The sequence below is a fragment of the Nerophis ophidion genome, linkage group LG04, assembly GCF_033978795.1.
Source record: "Nerophis ophidion isolate RoL-2023_Sa linkage group LG04, RoL_Noph_v1.0, whole genome shotgun sequence".
NCBI lineage: Eukaryota > Metazoa > Chordata > Actinopteri > Syngnathiformes > Syngnathidae > Nerophis > Nerophis ophidion.
Window position 1 is genome coordinate 4965491 of NC_084614.1, and position 24575 is coordinate 4990065.

At 37.0% G+C, this 24575-nt stretch overlaps 1 protein-coding gene across 1 annotated transcript in view; it reads left to right on the top strand.

The window, feature by feature from the left end:
- Positions 1–24575, top strand: part of dclk1a (doublecortin-like kinase 1a) — a 132724-nt gene that overhangs the window by 65965 nt on the left and 42184 nt on the right. Inside the window, exon 6 of the mRNA XM_061896815.1 lies at positions 21592–21686. Within this exon, the coding sequence (XP_061752799.1) occupies positions 21592–21686 (95 nt within the window). The remainder of the gene's footprint in view (positions 1–21591; positions 21687–24575) is intronic.

A 24575-nucleotide genomic window follows, 5' to 3' on the forward strand; every position in this document is an offset into this window, starting at 1 on the left:
GTAGTCCATGTCAGTCTTGTGCAGGTCTACAATCGTGTCTTTTTAACTACCTAATAGACTTGTAGTCCATTTCAGTCTTTTGCAGGTCTATAATCTTGTCTGTTTAACTACCTAATTGTCTTGTAGTACATTCCAGACTTGTGCAGGTCTATCATCTTGTCTCGTTAACTACCTAATTGTCTTGTAGTACATTCCAGGCTTGTGCAGGTCTACAATCTTGTCTCTTTAACTCGCTAATGGTCTTGCAGTCCATTCCAGTCTTGTGCAGGTCTATAATCTTGTCCCTTAAACTCCCTTATAGTTTTGTGCTCTATTGCAGTGATGTATAGGTCTACAAACTTGTCTCTTTAACTACATACAAGTCTTGTAGTCCATTCCAGTCTTGTGCAGGTCTACAATCTTGTCTCTTTAACTTCTTAATAGTTTTGTAGTCCATATCAGTCTTTTTCAGTTCTACAATCTTGTCTCTTTATCTACTTAATAGTTTTGTAGTCCAAGTCAGTCTTGTGCAGGTCTACAATCGTGTCTCTTTACCTACGTAATAGACTTGTAGTCCATTTCAATCTTGTACAGGTCTATAATCTTGTCTCTTTAACTACCTAAAAGTCTTGTAGTACATTCCAGACTTGTACGGGTCTATCATCTTGTCTCTTTAACTACCTAAAAGTCTCGTAGTACATTCCAGGCTTGTGCAGGTCTATAATTTTGTCTCGTTAACTACCTAAAAGTCTTGTAGTACATTCCAGGCTTGGAAGGTCTATAATCTTGTCTCTTTAACTCGCTAATGGTCTTGCAGTCCATTCCAGTCTTGTGCAGGTCTATAATCTTGTCTTTTTAACTACCCAATGGTCTTGTAGTCCATTTGAGTCTTGTGCAGGTCTATAATCTTGTCTCTTTAACTATCCAATGGTCTTGTAGTCCGTTTCAGTCTTGTGCAGGTCTATCATCTTGTCTCGCTAACTACCAAAAAGTCTTGTGGTACATTCCAGGCTTGTGCAGGTCTACATTCTTGTCTCTTGAACTACCTAATAGACGTGTAGTCCATTCCAGTCTTGTGCAGGTCTACAATCTTGTCTCTTTAACTAAGTAATGGTCTTGGCAGTCCATTCCCCTCATGTGCAGGTCTCTAATCTTGTCTCTTTAACCACCTAATAGACTTGTAGTCCATTCCAGGCTTGTGAAGGTCTATAATCTTGTCTCTTTAACTCGCTAATGGTCTTGCAGTCCATTCCAGTCTTGTGCAGGTCTATAATCTTGTCTCTTTAACTCGCTAATGGACTTGTAGTCCGTTTCAGTCTTGTGCAGATCTATAATCTTGTCTCTTTAACTATCCAATGGTCTTGTAGTCCGTTTCAGTCTTGTGCAGGTCTATCATCTTGTCTCGCTAACTACCTAATAGACGTGTGGTCCATTCCAGGCTTGTGAAGGTCTATAATCTTGTCTCTTTAACTCGCTAATGGTCTTGCAGTCCATTCCAGTCTTGTGCAGGTCTATAATCTTGTCTCTTTAACTCGCTAATGGACTTGTAGTCCGTTTCAGTCTTGTGCAGATCTATAATCTTGTCTCTTTAACTATCCAATGGTCCTGCAGTCCATTCCAGTCTTGTGCAGGTCTACATTCTTGTCTCTTGAACTACCTAATAGACGTGTAGTCCATTCCAGTCTTGTGCAGGTCTAAAATCTTGTCTCTTTAACTATTTCATGGTCTTGGCAGTCCATTCCCCTCATGTGCAGGTCTCTAATCTTGTCTCTTTAACCACCTAATAGACTTGTAGTCCATTCCAGGCTTGTGAAGGTCTGTACTCTTGTCTCTTTAACTCGCTAATGGTCTTGCAGTCCATTCCAGTCTTGTGCAGGTCTATAATCTTGTCTCTTTAACTCGCTAATGGTCTTGCAGTCCGTTCCAGTCTTGTGCAGGTCTATAATCTTGTCTCTTTAACCACCTAATTGTCTTGTAGTACATTCCAGTCTTGTGCAGGTCTATCATCTGGTCTCACTAACTACCAAAAAGTCTTGTGGTGCATTCCAGGCTTGTGCAGGTCTATAATCTTGTCTCTTTAACACGCTAATGGTCTTGCAGTCCATTCCAGTCTTGTGCAAGTCTACATTCTTGTCTCTTGAACTACCTAATAGACATGTAGTCCATTACAGTCTTGTGCAGGTCTACAATCTTGTCTCTTTAACTATCTAATGGTCTTGGCAGTCCATTCCCGTCATGTGCAGGTCTCTAATCTTGTCTCTTTAACCACCTAATAGACTTGTAGTACATTCCAGGCTTGTGAAGGTCTATACTCTTGTCTCTTTAACTCGCTAATGGTCTTGCAGTCCATTCCAGTCTTGTGCAGGTCTATAATCTTGTCTCTTTAACTCACTAATGGTCTTGCAGTCCATTCCAGTCTTGTGCAGGTCTATAATCTTGTCTCTTTAACTATCCAATGGTCTTGTAGTCCGTTTCAATCTTGTGCAGATCTGTAATCTTGTCTCTTTAACTCGCTAATGGCCTTGCAGTCCATTCCAGTCTTGTGCAGGTCTATGATCTTGTTTTTTTAACTCGCTAATGGTCTTGCAGTCCATTCCAGTCTTGTGCAGGTCAATAATCTTGTCTCTTTAACTATCCAATGGTCTTGTAGTCCGTTTCAGTCTTGTGCAGATCTGTAATCTTGTCTCTTTAACCACCTAATTGTCTTGTAGTACATTCCAGTCTTCTGCAGGTCTATCATCTGGTCTCGCTAACTACCAAAAAGTCTTGTGGTACATTCCAGGCTTGTGCAGGTCTATAATCTTGTCTCTTTAACGCGCTAATGGTCTTGCAGTCCATTCCAGTCTTGTGCAGGTCTACATTCTTGTCTCTTTAACTACCTAATAGACGCGTAGTCCATTCCAGTCTTGTGCAGGTCTACAATCTTGTCTCTTTAACTATCTAATGGTCTTGGCAGTCCATTCCCGTCATGTGCAGGTCTCTAATCTTGTCTCTTTAACGCGCTAATGGTCTTGCAGTCCATTCCAGTCTTGTGCAGGTCTATACTCTTGTCTCTTTAACTCGCTAATGGTCTTGCAGTCCATTCCAGTCTTGTGCAGGTCTATAATCTTGTCTCTTTAACTCGCTAATGGTCTTGCAGTCCATTCCAGTCTTGTGCAGGTCTATAATCTTGTATCTTTTTACGCGCTAATGGTCTTGCAGTCCATTCCAGTCTTGTGCAGGTCTATACTCTTGTCTCTTTAACTATCCAATGGTCTTGTAGTCCGTTTCAGTCTTGTGCAGATCTATAATCTTGTCTCTTTAACCACCTAATTGTCTTGTAGTACATTCCAGTTTTGTGCAGGTCTATCATCTGGTCTCGCTAACTACCAAAAAGTCTTGTGGTACATTCCAGGCTTGTGCAGGTCTATAATCTTGTCTCTTTAACGCGCTAATGGTCTTGCAGTCCATTCCAGTCTTGTGCAGGTCTACATTCTTGTCTCTTTAACTACCTAATAGACGCGTAGTCCATTCCAGTCTTGTGCAGGTCTACAATCTTGTCTCTTTAACTATCTAATGGTCTTGCAGTCCATTCCAGTCTTGTGCAGGTCTATAATCTTGTCTCTTTAACTATCCAATGGTCTTGTAGTCCGTTTCAGTCTTGTGTAGGTCTATCATCTTGTCTCGCTAACGACCAAAAAGTCTTGTGGTACATTCCAGGCTTGTGCAGGTCTACATTCTTGTCTCTTGAACTACCTAATAGACGTGTAGTCCATTCCAGTCTTGTGCAGGTCTACAATCTTGTCTCTTTAACTATCTAATGGTCTTGGCAGTTCATTCCAGGCTTGTGCAGGTCTATAATCTTGTCTCTTTAACCACCTAATAGACTTGTAGTCCATTCCAGTCTTGTGCAGGTCTATCATCGTGTTGCATTCAAACATCTTTGCGAAATATGACCTTTGATGCTTATGTATTTTCCAAGTGTGCACAGTAGCCTGCGTGCAGCGCCACCTCCTGCACACACGGGACACACGTGTGCCCCTGAAATAGTCCAAATGTTTTGGCTGTGACTCACGTCGGGTGCAGAAATGATATTTTCTGCCCCGCCAGAGTATCCGTGTCGGATTAGGCGGTTGCCATGGAGACAGCGCGTGACGGCACATTGACGTCATCTTCCCCCAATATGCTGCTGTTAGCACGTGCCGCCTGGCAAGTCATCAGGTGGCGGGACCTGCACCTTGATGAGGTCACTTACAGACCACAGGACCGAGTTGTGAAGTCTCGTTGGTTTCATGAACGCAACACAACACCAGCAGGGAACTCATAGCAAGTATGGAAGAACTATATATACAGCACGTGTGTGTGTGTGTGTGTGTGTGTGTGTGTTATATATTCAAATGAGGACGAGGTCCAAGAAAAGGCACAAAAAGAAAAGATGGCCGCAGCAGTGAAGCTGAAACCCTCACGTCAATCCAATCCAGAACATTCCATGAATCAATAATCATGTATTGGTACTTCATATTCACTACACTTTATGATACAGGTTATCATACAGGACGATTATTACGAGCAAAAAAAAAAAAACATACGTGGCCTCATCTCTCGTAAGGATTGTGAACAATTGGCAGGACTGTTTGTATCGCAGGTGATATCACACACAAGTAAACACGCTGCAGGACCGCTTGCATCGCACTTGATATCACACCTAAGTAAATACGCTGCAGGACCTCTTGTATCGCACAATATATCAAACATAAGTAAACACGCTGCAGGACCTCTTGTATCGCACAATATATCAAACACAATTAAACACGCTGCAAGACCGCTTGTATCGCACTTGATATCACACTCAAGTAAACACGCTGCAGGACCTCTTGTATCGCACAATATATCAAACACAAGTAAACACGCTGCAGGACCTCTTGTATCGCACAATATATCAAACACAAACACGCTGCAGGACCTCTTGTATCGCACATGATATCAAACACAAGTAAACACGCTGCAGGACCACTTGTATCGCACAATATATCAAACACAAACACGCTACAGGACTTCTTGTATCGCACTTGATATCACACTCAAGTAAACACGCTGCAGGACCTCTTGTATCGCACAATATATCAAACACAAGTAAACACACTGCAGGGCTGTTTGTATCGCACATGAAATCAAACACAAGTAAACACGCTGCAGGACCACTTGTATCGCACAATATATCAAACACAAACACGCTACAGGACTTCTTGTATCGCACATGATATCACACACAAGTAAACACCCCGCAGGACCGCTTGTATTGCACACGATATCACACAAGTAAACACGCTGCAGGACCTCTTGTATCGCACAATATATCAAACACAAGTAAACATGCTGCAGGACTGTTTGTATCGCACTTGATATCACACCTAAGTAAATACGCTGCAGGACCTCTTGTATCGCACAATATATCAAACACAAGTAAACACGCTGCAGGACCTCTTGTATCACACAATATATCAAACACAAGTAAACACACTGCAGGACCGCTTGTATCGCACAATATATCAAACACAAGTAAACACACTGCAGGACTGTTTGTATCGCACAATATATCAAACACAAGTAAACACGCTGCAGGACCTCTTGTATCGCACAATATATCAAACACAAACACGCTGCAGGACCTCTTGTATCGCACAATATATCAAACACAAACACGCTGCAGGACCTCTTGTATCGCACAATATATCAAGCACAAACACGCTGCAGGACCTCTTGTATCGCACAATATATCAAACACAAGTAAACACACTGCAGGACTGTTTGTATCGCACGTGATATCACACACAAGTAAACACACTGCAGGACTGTTTGTATCGCACAATATATCAAACACAAGTAAACACGCTGCAGGACTTCTTGTATCGCACAATATATCAAACACAAGTAAACACGCTGCAGGACCTCTTGTATCGCACAATATATCAAACACAAGTAAACACACTGCAGGACTGTTTGTATCGCACGTGATATCACACACAAGTAAACACACTGCAGGACTGTTTGTATCGCACAATATATCAAACACAAGTAAACACACCGCAGGACTGTTTGAATCGCACGTGATATCACACACAACAAGCTGCGGGACTGCTCGTATTGCACATGATATCCCACACAAGTAACTAAGCTGCAGGACCGCTTGTAAACACGCTGCAGGACCACTTGTATCGCACAATATATCAAACACAAGTAAACACGCTGCATGACCTCTTGTATCGCACAATATATCAAACACAAGTAAACACGCTGCATGACCTCTTGTATCACACAATATATCAAACACAAACACGCTGCAGGACCTCTTGTATCGCACAATATATCAAACACAAGTAAACACACTGCAGGACCTCTTGTATCGCACAATATACCAAACACAAGTAAACACACCACAGGACCACTTGTATCGCACACGATATCACACAAGTAAACACGCTGCAGGACCTCTTGTATCGCACAATATATCAAACACAAGTAAACACGCTGCAGGACCGCTTGTATCGCACTTGATATCACACTCAAGTAAACACGCTGCAGGATTTCTTGTATCGCACAATATATCAAACACAAGTAAACACACTGCAGGGCTGTTTGTATCGCACATGATATCACACACAAGTAACTAAGCTGCAGGACCACTTGTATTGGATTTGATATCACACACAGGTAAACACGCTGCAGGACCACTTGTATCGCACAATATATCAAACACAAGTAAACACGCTGCATGACCTCTTGTATCGCACAATATATCAAACACAAGTAAACACGCTGCATGACCTCTTGTATCGCACAATATATCAAACACAAGTAAACACACTGCAGGACCTCTTGTATCGCACAATATATCAAACACAAACACGCTGCAGGACTGTTTGTATCGCACATGATATCACATACACAAGTAAACAAGCTGCAGGACTGCTCGTATTGCACATGATATCCCACACAAGTAACTAAGCTGCAGGACCTCTTGTATCGCACTTGATATCACACCTAAGTAAACACGCTGCAGGACTTCTTGTATCGCACTTGATATCACACCTAAGTAAACACGCTGCAGGACTTCTTGCATCGCACGTGATATCACACACAAGTAAACACGCCGCAGGACCAATTGTATCGCACATGATATCACACACAACTAAAAACGCTGCAGGACCGCTTGCATCGCACGTGATATCACACACAAGTAAACACGCCGCAGGACCACTTGTATCACACACGGTATCGGAGCCTCTGGATGCGATCCCCTACGTGCATTTTTGCTGGTATCCTGCTCTGAAGTGTTATGGTCCACAGTATCGTCCCTTGACAAGATGCAGTGGCATGAACATGCTGGCAGAAATGTGAGGGCTGCACCCACTTTTGTGACAAGAACACACACACACACACACACACACACACACACACCATCATTAGACGAGATCAGATGGTCATGTGACTCATGACCATGACCTTTTCTCACGTCAACTCTCCCCACCTTCCTCAGGACAACATAAGGTGTTGTCTTCTCACACACACACACACACACACACACACACACACACACACATTTTTATATTTGTTGCCTTCTTGAGACCTGAGAAAATGCCTCCCTCTTTAGGAGCAGCCTTTCTATATATATATATATATATATATATATATATATATATATATCTTTTTTCGCTTATCTGAGGTCGGGTCGCAGGGGCAGCAGCCTAAGAAGGGTCAAATGCCAAAAAATTGCTTTGAGGTGTGTCCTGTACCTGGAAAAATGTGTTTAAAATGCTAGCATGCTATTGTTACCATACATCAAGTACCAAAATATGACTGAGATATATACCTACAAAGTTTGCTAAGAAAAAAAAAAGCTAGCATGCTAAAGGGTATCATTAGTCAAGTGACAAAGAATGTGACGCTGAGTTGTATAGCTGCTAAATTAGTTAAAAATGCTAACTGTAAGATGGATCAAATGCCAAAATACATTACTTTGAGGTGTGTACTGTAACTGGAAAAATGTATTTAAAATGCTAGATATGCTAATGTTAGCATACATCAAGTACCAAAATATGACTGAGATGTACCTGTATACCTACAAAGTTAGCTTAAAAAAAAAAGCTAGTTATGAACATTAGCATGCTAACGAGTATCATTAGTCAAGTGACAAAGAATGAGGTTTTCCATTCAAGTGGCGTGTTTGTGTGTGTAAGTGTCTGTGTGTGTGTGGTGTGCAGACAGTTACCATGGCAACACAGAGCGTGTCCAGTGTGTGTCCATATATGTCAATAAGTTCCTGACCAGACTGCCCGCAGTGAAACACACTGACGCGTCCCAGTTTTTAGAACCTGAGTCAGAGCACGACGCCGCTCTGTGAGAAATGTCCCCACAATGACGGAAATGTCCCCACAATGACGGAAATGTCCCCACAATGACGGAAATGTCCCCACAATGCCGGAAATGTCCCCACAATGCCTGAAATAGAGTAGAGTTTTTACTTGCACTTACAGATGTAGCGACCAACTGTATTTACTGACAATGGTTTTATGAAGTGTTCCTGAGCCCATGTGGTGATATCCCTTACACACTGTACAACCCTATAACGGATACAAAGACTATGATATCGTGATACAGTTTTCCACCATATCGCCCAGCCCTGTGATACATCCGTTTTAATGATGCTGTGTCACACACGCACGCACGCACGCACGCACGCACGCACGCACGCACGCACGCACACACACACACACACACACCTTATTAAAAAAAGTCACAATTTTATAAGAAAACTTAAAAAAGTAAAGTTTCTACTTGCACTTACAGATGTAGCGACCAACTGTATTTACTGACAGTGGTTTTATGAAGTGTTCCTGAGCCCATGTGGTGATATCCTTTACACACTGTACAACCCTATAACGGATACAAAGACTATGATATCGTGATACAGTTTTCCATATTATCGCCCAGCCCTGTGATACATCCGTTTTAATGATGCTGTGACACACACACACACACACACACACCTTATTAAAAAAAGTCACAATTTTATAAGAAAACTTAAAAAAGTAGAGTTTCTACTTGCACTTACAGATGTAGCGACCAACTGTATTTACTGACAGTGGTTTTATGAAGTGTTCCTGAGCCCATGTGGTGATATCCTTTACACACTGTACAACCCTATAGCGGATACAAAGACTATATCGTGATACAGTTTTCCATATTATCGCCCAGCCCTGTGATACATCCGTTTTAATGATGCTGTGACACACACACACACACACACACACACACACACACACACACACACACACACACACCTTATTAAAAAAAAGTCACAATTTTATAAGAAAACTTTAAAAAATGACTTAAAAAATCTGAATTTTACTTGGCAAAATGATGACAAAAGTAATCTTTTTACTGGGAAAAATGTCACTATTTTACAAGAACCACTATAGAATTGGCAATATTGTGATAAAAGTCAGAATGTCACCATTTTCCATCAAAAAGTAATAATTTTACATGGGAAAAAGTAACAATTTTACGAAAAAATGTTCCCAATTTTATAAGAAAAAAGTCGACATATTGCGAGGAAAATACTGTTTTTAATTGATTTTTTTTAAAAAAGTTTTTTGTTTGTTTGGGGCGATTTAGCTCGGTTGGTAGAGCGGCAGTGCTAGCAACTTGCGCGTTCCAGGTTCGATCCCCGCTTCCGCCATCCTAGTCACTGCCGTTGTGTCCCTGAGCAAGACACTTTACCCACCTGCTCCCAGTGCCACCCACACTCCTTTAAATGTCACTTAGATATTGGCTTTGAGTCACTAGAGAAAAAGCGCTATATAAATATAATTCACTTCACTTAACTAATTGGTTTTTAATCTTCATTTTTTACTTCAAGTCTCTCTATAAACATATATATGTATTTTTTTATTTCTTCATTTAGGCCAAAGGAGGTGCATTTCAACTTCTTACACACACTTGTTATTTCATATGTTGGCCAGAGGGGGAGCACTTTTAAAAGCGACACACAGTCCATTTGAAAAATCCCTCCTGTTTGGGACCACCCTCTTCTTCATGTCTCAAGAAGGCTAGGAATACAAGAACACACACACACACACACACACACACACACACACACACACACACTTGTATTTCTGACCTTGTGGGGACCTGACACAAATGTCTCCCTCTTTAGGAGCATCCATCCATCCATGCATTTTCTACCGCTTATTCCCTTTTGGGGCCGCGGGGGGTGCTGGCGCCTATCTCAGCTACAATCGGGCGGAAGGCGGGGTACATCCTGGACAAGTTGCCACCTAAGGAGCAGCCTTTTTAGATATATAAAGAAGTGTAATTACAACATAAATAATATATAAATACTATACAAATATAGAAAAGCTTCTTGTGACAAATGAGTTAGAATTTCACAAGAAAAACTTAGAATTTTGGCAGTATTTTAATAAAATTCCTCATTTTACTCAACACAAGTCAAAATTTGACAAAAAAAATTTGTGCATTATGATAAAAGTTGGAATTTTATTCAACAGCAGTTGCAATTTTACAAGATAAACTTAAAATGTGGGCAATTTTATGAAAAGAGTCGTAATTTTACTCGACAAAAGTCAAAAAAATTTTAATGAAACTTTCAAATTTTGCCATTATTATAATCGGAATTGGAATTTTACTTGGAATTATGACAAAAGTTTTCTTTTTACTCAACGCAAGTCAAAATTTGACAAGAAAAACTGAACACGCGGGCAATATTATGATAAAAGTCGGAGTTTTACTCAACAACAGTCGCAGTTTTACAAGAAAAGCTTAACATTTTGGCTTTTTTTTTTAAAACAGTCGTGATTGTCCTCGACAAAAGTCACAATTTTATAAGAACATTTTAAAATTTTGCCAATATTATAATCATAGTTGGAATTTTATTTGGCAAAATGATGACAAAAGTCATAATTTTACTCCAAAAATATCAGTATTTTACAAGAACAACAAAACAATTGGCAAAATTATGATAAAAGTTGAAACTGTACTCTAACAGACGCAATTTTACAAGAAAGGCTCAAAATTAAGTCTTTTACTCGACAAGTGTTAATTTTATAAAAAAAAATATTTATTTTTTTTAAGAAAACTTACACTTTGGCAAATTTTACTTGGAAAAATGATGACAAAAGTCATAATTTTACTCGAAAAATGTCACTATTTTACAAGAACAACAAAAAAATAGGAAAAATATTGTGATACAAGTCAGAATTTTATGTGATAAATGTCACAATTTTGCATTAAAACGTCATTTTATGAGAAAGTATTGCAATATTACAGAAACAGAAAGAATATGAGAAATTGTTCCCAATTTTATAAGAAAAAAGTCGACACATTGTGAGAAAAAGACTGCTTTGAGTTAAATTTTTGTTTGTAATTGGTTTTGAATCTTCATTATTTATTTCAAGTTATTATAGTATGTCTCTATATACATATTTGTTTTATTTTTTTAATTCATTTTGAACAAAGGGGGGGCACATTTCAACTTCTTACACACACTTGTTATTTCATATGTTGACCAGAGGGGGAGCACTTTTAAAAGCGAAAATCCCTCCTTTTCGGGACCACCCTCATTTTGATAGATGTCACCAGCAAGAGTCGTATTTTTTCTAAACAAGTCACAATTTTATAAGGAAACTTAAAAATTTTGGCAAAATGATAATCAAAAATGGAATTTTATTTGGCAAAATTATGACAAAAGTCTTCTTTTTACTCAACACAAGTCAAAATTTGACAAAAACTGAACATGTGTGCACTATTATGATAAAAGTTGGAATTTCACTCAATTACAATCGCAATTTTACAAAAAAAAGCTTAGCATTTTGGCAACTTTTTAAAGTAATTTTACTAAACAAGTCACATTATTAAAAGAAAATGTTGTCAATATTCCAATCGTAATTAGAATTTTACTTGGCAAAATGATGACAAAAGTCATAATTTTACCCGAAAAAAATTACGCTATTTTACAAGAATGAAAAAAATGGGCAATATTGTGATGAGAGTCAGAATTTTATGTGACAAATGTCACCATTTTGCATTAAAAAGTCATAATTTTACATACGAAAGTCAGAAGTTTATGACAAAATGTTGTATTATGATAAAAGTTGGAATTTCACTCAACTACAATCGCAATTTTACAAGAAAAGCTTAACATTTTGGCAACTTTTTTAAGTCATTTTACTCGACAAGTCACATTTTTAAAAGAAAATTTAAAAATGTTGCCAATATTACAATCGGAATTAGAATTTTACTTGGCAAAATGATGACAAAAGTCATAATTTTACTCGGAAAAAAATTAAACTTACAAGAACAACAAAAAATTAGCAATATTGTGATGGTCAGAATTTTATATGACAAATGTCACCATTTTGCATTAAAAAGTCATAATTTCACATACGAAAGTCAGAAGTTTATGAGAAAATGTTGCAATATTACAGAAACCGAAAGAATATGAGAAAGTGTTCCCAATTGTATAAGAAAAAAGTTGACACATTGTGAGAAAAATACTGCTTTTATTTAAAAAAAAAAAAAAAACATATATATCTATATATATATATATATATATATAGATATATATGATTTTTTTTTTATATATATATATATATACAGATATACAAAAACGTATGTAAAATTATGACTTTTTAATGTAAAATGGTGACATTTGTCATCTAAAATTCTGACTTTCATCACAATATTGCTAATTTTTTGTTGTTCTTGTAAAATAGTGTAATTTTTTTCGAGTAAAATTATGACTTGTCATCATTTTGCCAAGTAAAATTCTAATTACGATTGTAATATTGGGAACATTTTAAAATTTTCTTTTAAAAATGTGACTTGTCGAGTAAAATGACTTAAAAAAAGTTGCCAAAATGTTAAGCTTTTCCTGTAAAATTGCGATTGTAATTGAGTGAAATTCCAACTTTTATCATAATATTGCAACATTTTCTCATAAACTTCTGACTTTCGTATGTAAAATTATGACTTTTCAAAGCAAAATGGTGACATTTGTCATATAAAATTCTGATTTTCATCACAATATTGCAAATTTTTTTGTTGTTCTTGTAAAATGGTGTAGTTTTTTTTGAGTAAAATTAGGACTTTTGTCATCATTTTGCCAAGTAAAATTCTAATTACGATTGTAATATTGACAAAATTTTCTTTTGAAAATGTGACTTGTCGAGTAAAATGACTTAAAAAAGTTGCCAAAATGTTAACCTTTTCTTGTAAGATTGCGATTGTAATTGAGTGAAATTCCAACTTTTATCATAATATTGCAACATTTTCTCATAAACTTCTGACTTTCGTATGTAAAATTATGACTTTTTAATGCAAAATGGTGACATTTGTCATATAAAATTCTGACTTTCATCACAATATTGCTAATTTTTTGTTGTTGTTGTAAAATAGTGTAGTTTTTTTCGAGTAAAATTATGACTTTCGTCATCATTTTGCCAAGTAAAATTCTAATTCCGATTGTAATATTGGCAAAATTGTTAAATTTTCTTTTAAAAAATGTATATCTTAATTGGATTACCCAGAGAATAATGCTCGATACCGTGGTAGAGCGCAATGTGTGTATCTCTAAATCTCCTGACGATTGAGGGAACCCCACATGAAACAGTTCTGTAGAGATGAAGTAGTCTTGGGATTTTTCCCCCATATATGTTTATATTTATACATATATTTTTTTTTATTTATATAAGTTATTACAATATGTCTCTATATACATATTTATTTAATTATTTTTATTAATTTTGGCCAGAGGGGGCACATTTCAATTTCTTACACACACTTGTTATTTCATATGTTGACCAGAGGGGGAGCACTTTTAAAAGCGACACACAGTCATTTATATTATCGGGTCCTCATATGGAAGGTACTTTTCCTCGTCGAAGTCTCAAGAAGGGTAGCAATACAAGCACACACACACACACACACACATGCACATTACCTCCCTCCGGCTCTGCGTGCGCGCGTCACCGCGTGCGCACGCCTCTCGCTCGATCCCGCCTCTGCACGTCCGTGTAGTACCGCGCCGCTCTCCTCTTCCCATTCAACACTTTAGCAGGCGAGGACCCACACTGTGCTCTTCACCATGCCGGGGGACCAAGGTAGGCCGGCCGGGGGGGTCGTCCTCGTCGTGTGTGTGTGTGTGTGTCTGTGTGTGTGTGTGTGTGTGTGTGTGTGTGTGTGTGTGTGTGTGTGTGTGTGTGTGTGTGTGGTGTGTGTGGGTCACGTCACTCAGGCGTCTTGATGCTACAATGCACCCATTTGGAGGATGGAGACTGTCAGACGTGTTGTGTAACCGAGAGTGTGTGCGTGTGTGTGTGTGTGTGTGTGTGTGTGTGTGCTGGCTTTCATCAATGGAGACGGTGTTGTGTGCATGCATGTGCGGTTGTGTAACGTCTTATTTGCGTGTCAGCTGTGCTGCTGCATTATGCACGGAGTTGTGCGTGGAATAATTGACATTACACTCCATCAATATTGCATACGTCGTCTCATAATAAACACAGCCTGTCATTCGCTGTCCAGGAGGAAAAAATTTAATAAAAAAATAAATAAAAATGCATAATGTTTTTGCATTTTTAATAGAATTTAATCCATTTTTTTTTGTTTTTGTTTAAATGACAAGAAATGTGTGAAACAATTTGGCGGAGATGTTTTTTCGGTGACGTGGGTTGCACATGATTTTGTCAGAAAGTGACATCATTTTTTTTTTCTATTGCGTTACACATTCTATGAGCTTTTATTGTGTAAAAAAAAAATAAAAAGTACTTTAAATGAGTGCTTTTGGTTTAAAGAATGAATTATGATGGATCGTATGTGGAGTATTCTTGTTGTGCTGTTGGAATATCATTTATAGTGCTATTTAAAAAAAAATCTTATTTTGATTTAAAACAACTTTATCGTTCTGTAAGATTAATTATTTTTATCTATTTATGTTCTTATGTTTTTATGTGTTATTATGAATTTGCATTAAATCAGTTTTGCTTACAATTTTGTTGTACAATGAAAATAAAAATATATTCTATTCTCTTAATATTTTTTTTACATCTTCATTAAACAAAAAAAGCATATGTTCAATATGATTTTTTTTAGTGCAGCAAACAATAAATAAAATTTTTGATTTAATATAAAATCTTTTTTCAAAATGATTTTTAATAAAGGTTTATTTAACACATTTTTATTTAACAATGGGAGCTTATATTATATATATTTTTTGGTTCTGCAAACAATTTATTAAAAAAATAATAAATTATTAAATATTTGGATTCGAAACAATAATATTATCAAAATTATTTAATAAAACATTTTTCCCACCTGTTTATTCAACAAAATAAGCTTATATTAAATATATATATTTTTTAGTGCTGGCAAACAATATTTAAAAACAAATCTGATTGTTAAATATTTTTGATTTAAAACAAAAAAATTGTTTTATCAAAATTATTTTATTTATTTTTTTCACATTTTTATTTATAAAAAAAAAGCATATATTAAATATAATTTTTAGTACTGACAACCCCTTTTTTGGGGGGGGGGGAATTTAGATGACTATTTTGATTTAAAACAAAATAAATCGTTTTATGACATTAATTAATAACATTTTTTCAAATGTTTATTTAAACAAACAAGCATTTATTAAATATATTTTTTGGTGCTGGCAAATAATTTATTAAAAAAAGAATAAATGATTAAATATTTGGATTTGAAACAAAATAATATTATCAAAATTATTTAATAAAACATTTTTCCCACGTTTATTCAACAAAATAAGCTTATATTAAATATATATTTTTTAGTGCTGGCAAACAATATTTAAAAACAAATCTGATTGTTAAATATTTTTGATTTAAAACAAAAAAATTGTTTTATCAAAATTATTTTATTTATTTTTTTCACATTTTTATTTATAAAAAAAAAGCATATATTAAATATAATTTTTAGTACTGACAACCCCTTTTTTGGGGGGGGAAATTTAGATGACTATTTTGATTTAAAACAAAATAAATCGTTTTATGACATTAATTAATAAAAAATTTTCAAATGTTTATTTAAACAAACAAGCATTTATTAAATATATATTTTTGGTGCTGGCAAACAATTTATTAAAAAAAGAATAAATGATTAAATATTTGGATTTGAAACAAAATAATATTATTAAAATTATTTAATAAAACGTTTTTCCCACCTGTTTATTCAACAAAATAAGCTTATATTAAATATATATTTTTTAGTGCTGGCAAACAATATTTAAAAACAAATCTGATTGTTAAATATTTTTGATTTTAAACAAAAAAAATCGTTTTATAAAATGATTTTATTTATTTTTTTCACATTTGTATTTATCAAAAAAATATATATATTAAATATAATGTTTAGTGCTGAAAACCCCTTTTTTATTTTTGAAAATTTAGATGACTATTTTGATTTAAAACAAAATAAATCGTTTTATGACATTATTTAATTAATAATTTTTTTCAAATGTTTATTTAAACAAACAAGCACTTATTAAATATATTTTTTGGTGCTGGCAAACAATTTATCAAAAAAAGAATAAATGATTAAATATTTGGATTTGAAACAAAATAATATCAAAATTATTGAATAAAACATTTTTCCCACGTTTATTCAGCAAAATATATATTTTTTATTGCTGGCAAACAATATTTAAAAACAAATCTGATTGTTAAATATTTTTGATTTAAAACAAAAAAAATAGTTTTATCAAGATAATTTTATGTTATTTTTTTCACATTTTTATTTATAAAAAAAAAGCATATATTAAATATAATTTCTAGTGCTGACAAACCCTTTTTTTGTGTGAAAATTTAGATGACTAAATATTTTTGATTTAAAACAAAAAAAAAACGTTTTATGACATTTAATTAATATTTTTTTTCACATGTTTATTTAAACAAACAAGCATTTATTAAATATATTTTTTGGTGCTGGCAAACAATTTATTAAAAAAATAAGAAATCAAAATTATTTAATAAAACGTTTTTCCCACCTGTTTATTCAACAAAATAAGCTTATATTAAATTTATATTTTTACTGCTGTCAAACCATAATTTATTCTAATCAAATTATTAAATATTTGGATTTAAAACAAAAATAATCGTTTTATAAGATTATTAAATTAATAATTTATTTCACATGTTTAACAAAAAAAAGCATATATTTAACACAATTTGTATGTATTTAAAAAAAGAATCAGACTATTAAATGTTTTGATTAAAAACCAAATAATCGTTTTATCCGAATTATTTAATAAATAGTTTTTTATTCAACAAAATAAACATACAAAAAAATATTATTAGTGCTGGCAAACAATTACAAAAAATAAAAAAAATCAGATTATTTGTCAATCGGCGTTAAAAAATCATTTTATCAATATTATTTAATTAATTATTTTTAATATATTTTCATTCAATACAAAATGTTCATATAACTTTTAGTGTTGTCAAACAGTTTTAATCATATTATTGAATACTCTGATGTAAAAGTATATTTTTAATTAATTATTTAAGCATACATACAAATAAAACGTTTAAGGCAGATTATTCCAAAATCTGATTAAAAATATAATAACAGTTTGAAAGCGCTAAACAATTTAGGGTTTAGTTTTGTTTTCTTCCCCGTGAGACGGACTGGACTTTAATTAAAGCCGCTTAACGAGGTCACGCTGCCGGGCCAAATTTCGCTACTGTTTTGCGTCTTTTCAGGCGGTAACAAACATTATTTTGTAGTCGGGGAAAAGTATTATATGTCTTTTGTCGTGCCCTACAAAGTGTTAATACTGCAAGTAGCGCACCTATCACGCATCTTAGTTGTGGCTTTTATAGCCGCGTGTTAAAAACCGCTGTGCAAAATTGCTAATGCTAATCAGTAGCTTGTACGTTAACGCCATACCGATACGGTACCAATTTCCGCCACCTGGCAATCGATAACGGTATCGATTGTTGGTACTTTTTAAAAATGAACTGATTCTAATAATGCTCGTTATATCTCGTCGCGGTGGCACCTCCAAGCCATTAGGTGGCAGAACCGGTTTGTTTTCCAACCAGGGAAAACTGAATGTGTTATGTTGCGCCCGGCAAAGTGTTCGAACTGTAAGTATCGTATTGCATCTTAGTTGTAGTTTTCATCACCAAATTTGGAGGTGTTGAGACCGCCATGTAAATTTGCTAATGGTAGTCTTTCCTATGGCAAATCCAATCAACAAAACCCAAAACCACGTTGTGTAAATGGGAAATAAAAACAAAATACAGTGATTTGTATTTTGTTTTGTTTCGTATTACACGAACGTGACTTCAAAACCGAAGTATTTTGATGCTTTTCTAAATGAAGGGGACCTCATTATTGACTTTATTTTAACAAAAAAAAAATTTTTATGGGACGATATAGCTCGGTTCCAGGTTCGATTCCCGCCTCCGCCATCCTGGTCGCTGCCGTTGTGTCCTTGGGCAAGACACTCCACCCACCTGCTCCCAGTGCCACCCACACTGGTTTAAAATGCAACTTAGATATTGGGTTTCACTATGTAAAAGTGCTTTGAGTCACTAGAGAAAACTGCTATATAAACATGATTCACTCACTGTTGTCTCGATACCAAAAGTATTTTGGTACTTTTCTAAATGAAGGGAACCAAAAAAATGTTCATTATTTTAGCAACAATAAAAATTGTACGGTACGTTAAACACGTGTTTTTTAGCTCGGTTCCAGGTTCGATCCCCGCTTCCGCCATCCTAGTCACTGCCGTTGTGTCCTTGGGCAAGACACTTCACCCACCAGCTCCCACTGCCACCTACACTGGTTTAAATGCAACTTAGATATTGGGTTTCACTATGTAAAAGCGCTTTGAGTCATTAGAGAAAAGCGCTATATAAATATAAGTCACTCACTGTTGTACTGATACCAATATTTTGGTACCGCGACCAAAAGTATTTCGGTACTTTTCTAAATGAAGGTGACCACAAACAAATGTCATTATTGGCTTTATTTTAGCAAAAACTTTTTTACGGTACATTAAACATGTGTTTTTTATCGCTCGGTTCAAGGTTCGATTCCCGCTTCCGCCATCCTAGTCACTGCCGTTGTGTCCTTGGGCAAGACACTCCACCCACCTGCTCCCAGTTGCCACCCGCGCTGGTTTAAAATGCAACTTAGATATTGGGTTTCACTATGTAAAAGCCCTTTGAGTCACTAGAGAAAAGTGCTATATAAACATGATTCACCCACTGTTGTCTCGATACCAAAAGTATTTTGGTACTTTTCTAAATGAAGGGAACCCAAAAATGTTCACTATGGCGATATTTTAGCAACAATAAAAATTGTACGATACGTTAAACATGTGTTTTTTAGCTCGGTTCCAGGTTCGATTCCCGCTTCCGCCATCCTTTTCACTGCCGTTGTGTCCTTGGGCAAGACACTTCACCCACCTGCTCCCAGTGCCACCCACACTGGTTTAAATGCAACTTAGATATTGGGTTTCACTATGTAAAAGCGCTTTGAGTCACTAGAGAAAAGCGCTATATAAACATGATTCACTCACTGTTGTCTTGATACCAAAAGTATTTTTGTACTTTTCTAAATGAAGGGAACCAAAAAAATGTTCATTATGGCGATATTTTAGCAACAATAAAAATAGTTCCGTTGATTAAACATGTGTTTTTTAGCTCGGTTCCAGGTTCGATTCCCGCTTCCGCCATCCTAGTCACTGCCGTTGTGTCCTTGGGCAAGACACTTCACCCACCAGCTCCCACTGCCACCTACACTGGTTTAAATGCAACTTAGATATTGGGTTTCACTATGTAAAAGCGCTTTGAGTCATTAGAGAAAAGCGCTATATAAATATAAGTCACTCACTGTTGTACTGATACCAATATTTTGGTACCGCGACCAAAAATATTTCGGTACTTTTCTAAATGAAGGTGACCACAAACAAATGTCATTATTGGCTTTATTTTAGCAAAAAAAATCTTACGGTACATTAGACATGTGTTTTTTATCGCTCGGTTCCAAGTTCGATTCCCGCTTCCGCCATCCTAGTCACTGCCGTTGTGTCCTTGGGCAAGACACTTTACCCACCTGCTCCCAGTGACACCCGCACTGGTTTAAATGCAACTTAGATATTGGGTTTCACTATGTAAAAGCGCTTTGAGTCACTAGAGAAAAGTGCTATATAAACATGATTCACTCACTGTTGTCTCGATACCAAAAGTATTTTGGTACTTTTCTAAATGAAGGGAACCAAAACATTTTCATTATGGCGATATTTTAGCAACAATAAAAATTGTACGGTACGTTAAACATGTGTTTTTTAGCTCGGTTCCAGGTTCGATTCCCGCTTCCGCCATCCTAGTCACTGCCGTTGTGTCCTTGGGCAAGACACTTCACCCACCAGCTCCCACTGCCACCTACACTGGTTTAAATGCAACTTAGATATTGGGTTTCACTATGTAAAAGCGCTTTGAGTCATTAGAGAAAAGCGCTATATAAATATAAGTCATTCATTTATTTGAAAATCATTATCAACTTATATTCAATTGATTAGACTGCAAAGACAAGATGTTTGTTGTTTAATTTGATGTTTTTTTGCAAATATTAGCTCATTTGGAATTGGATGCATTCAACATGTTTTAAAAAAAAGCTGGCACGAGTGGCAAAAAAGACAGAGGAATGCTCGTCAAAGACTTATTTGGAACGGGCTTATTGGGAACAGGCGGGTGCCATGATTGGGTATAAAAGCGGCTTGCGTGAAAATGCTCAGTCGTCGGGGCGAGGGTCACCACTTTGTCAACACATTCCCGAGCAAATTGTTTAAGAACGACATTTCTTAACCAGCTGTGGCAAGGAATTTAGGAATTGCACCACCTACGCTCCGTAATACCGTCAAAAGGTTCGGAGAATCTGGAAAAAAATCACTGCATGTAAGAGATAGGCGCCCGCGACCCCGAAAGGGAATAAGCGGTAAAAAATGGATGGATGGATGGATGTAAGCATTTATCAACAACACCCAGAGACGCCGCCGGCTTCGCTGGGGCCGAGGTCCTCCAAAATGGACTGATGCAAAGTGTAAAAGTATTTTGTGGTCTGACGAGTCCACATTTCAAGTTGTTTTTGACGTGTTTTCCGGAACAAAAAGGAAAAGAATCAACCGGATTGTTTAAAGTGTAAAAAGAAGCATGTGTGATGGTATGGGGGTGCATTAGTGCCCAAAGCAGGGTAACTTACACATCTGTGAAGGCACCATTAATGCTGAAAGGTTTTATAAGCAATGTTATCATGGACGCCCCTGCTTATTTCATCAAGATCATGCCAAGCCAGGTGTTACAACAGCGTGGCTTCGTAGTAAAACAGTGCAGGTAATAAACTGGCCTGCTTTGTCGGTATTGAAAATGGCACCGTTTACTTCGAGGGGGCGTTGGCTCTCAGTGCCGCTTGAGTGATTGTTGGATGTTTATTGTGCAACGAGGAAGGGGCGGAGCTTGGCGACCCGGATGCAAACAGGAAGTGTGTCGACTCACGCCACTTCTGCTCCGTTTCTCTCTCTGCCCGCAGTGAACGGGGCGCCCGCCAGTCTGATGTCCACGCCGCGCACGGCGAAGACGCCCAGTCCCTCCCCCGCCAGCCCCGGCGGCCTCGGCCAGCGGCGGGTAAGAAGCTCCGCCCATATGGCGCCGGCGGTCTCACGCACCGGTCACTAAACCTCTGTGTCAACAGGACGCGGGCAAAGACGCGGGCGAGCTTAGGCCGACGACGTCTTAGAAGCCGCCGCCTTTAGTGTCTTGTGTGGGAGGGGTTACGGGGGGAAAGGGGCGGGGCCTGACCTTTCACCTTCACACCTGAGGCGCCCGCCCTACCTGTGTGTTGTCATGTCCTGTTTCTTGTTGTTGTTGTCGTTAGCTGTTTGGTCCGGTTCGATGTCAACAAGGTGGTTGATGATGCGGTGGCGGTGTGGAGCATGCAAGTCCCGACGGCTGCTGGGGGGGGGCGGAGCTATGGCCGGTCATTCTGGAAAATTTCGGTAAAACAGTTAGCACCCAGGGCAGGTAGCATCGAGTAGCAGAAAGTGTGAGCTAACAGTAGCGTTCTCACAGAAGGCAATAGTAATACCAAAAAATACGACACTGAAATGTCTACATGCTAAAAAAAAAAAAAAAAAAAATTAGCATGCTAAAATGCTAACTCTGGTACGTGCTAGGTACCAATATATATATCACACTTAGGGGTGCGTACCTGAGAAATTCATCTTAAAATGCCCGGATGCTAACGTTAGCACGGCTCATACCTGAAAAATTAGCTACACCGAAGTTAGCATGATAACGTTAGCATGCTAACAGGCATCATTCATGCGGAAACACAATATTTGACGCTGAGGTGTATATGTGATAAATTTGCTACATGGTAAGTACACGGTGTGTACATGGTAAATCCGCTAAAAATAAGTGTTGGCATGTTAACAATGTTAGCATGCTAAAATGCTAACTTGCGACAAGTAGCAAAATATATTACTTTGGTGTGTACCTGAGAAATTCTCTTAAAATGCTCGGATGCTAATGTTAGCAGGCATCAGGACAAAAACATGACCGAGGTTCATACCTACAAAATTAGCTATTACAAAGTTAGCATACTAACGTTAGCATGCTAACATGTATCATTTATGAGGTAACATAGTACTTGACCCTGAGGTGTATACATGATAAATTAGCTAAAAATGCTTGCGTGCTAATGTTACAGTGCGAAAATGCTAACTTGGGACAAATAGCAAAAAATATTACTTTGATGTGTGACCCGGAGAAATTCTCTTAAAATGCTCAGATGCTAATGTTAGCATGCATCAGGACAAAAACATGACCGAGGTTCATACCTACAAAATTAGCATGCTAACATGTATCATTTATGAGGTAACATAGTACTTGACCCTGAGGTGTATACATGATAAATTAGCTAAAAATGCTTGCGTGCTAATGTTACAGTGCGAAAATGCTAACTTGCGACAAATAGCAAAATATATTACTTTGATGTGTGTACCCAAGAAATTCCTCTTAAAATGCTCGGATGCTAAGAAATATGACAGGGGTTTATACCTACAAAATTAGCTACAACAAATTTAGCACACTAACGTTAGCATGCTAATATGTATCATTCATAGGGTAACACAATATTTAGCGGTGAGGTGTATGTATGTTAAATCAACTGAAAATAATAGTGTACTAACTTTAGCATGCTAAAATGCTAACTTGCGACAAATATCAAAATATATTACTTTGATGTGTGTACCTGATACATTCCTCTTAAAATGCTAGGATGCTAACTTTAGCATGCATCAAGACCAAAATATGACAGTTTATACCTACAAAATTAGCTACAACAAATTTAGCACACTAACGTTAGCATGCTAACAGGTATCATTCCTGAGTTAGCATAATATTTGACCCTGAGGTGTATATATGCTAAATTTGCTAAAAAATCCTAGCGTGCTAATGTTAGTATGCTAAAATGCTAACTTGCGACAAATAGCAAAATATATTACTTTGATGTGTGTACTTGAGAAATTCCCCTTAAAATGCTCGGATGCTAACATTAGCATGCATCATGACAAAATTATGACAGAGGTTTATACCTACAAAATTAGCTACAACAAATTTAGCACACTAACGTTAGCATGCTAATATGTATCATTCGTACGGTAACACAATATTTGGCGCTGAGGTGTATATATGTTAAATCAGCTGAAAATAATAGTGTAGTAACTTAGCATGCTAAAATGCTAACTTGCGACAAATATCAAAATATATTACTTTGATGTGTGTACTTGAGAAATTCCCCTAAAAATGCTCGGATGCTAACATTAGCATGCATCATGCCAAAAATATGACCGAGGTTCATAACGTCAACAAAGCTGGCCTTTGTGCATTCACGCACAGTATAAAATGTTTGGTGGACAAAATGGAGTGGCACGAAACCCGTCTTTCTGTGGCAGCGTCGGAGAAAGTTGTAAACAACGTGTAATTGTGTAGACGTGCAAACAAACTGTTGCGTCGCAGGCCGCACGACTACGGTGAGTTCAAAAACCGTGGCATCGAGTAGGACAAAACGGCGCCTGCCAAATACTCTCATCACTGAAACATAAACACAAACATTTTAATGTATTTATTTATTTTAATCCCAACCTGCTTAGATAAAAAAGAAAATTGGATAAAGCTGCAAGCAGCGATTGACGGGACCGACTTTTGCTGGTGTTTCCTGCCTTTACCAATTCAACATATCTTTACCTGCACATTACCTACCTTCCCTGCATCCTGGGGTCACACTGGTACTTCTTTCTGTCACTCATACACACTGGTGCTTCCTGCCATCACCCAGACAACATATCTTTACCTGCACATTACCTACCTTCTCTGTATCCTGGAGTCAAACTGGTGCCTCCTCCTTTCACCCAGTCAACATATCTTTACCTGCACATTACCTACCTTCTCTGCATTGTGTGGTCACGCTGGTGCTTCCTGCTTTTAAGCGGCCATCTTGAGACGGCAGCAGCG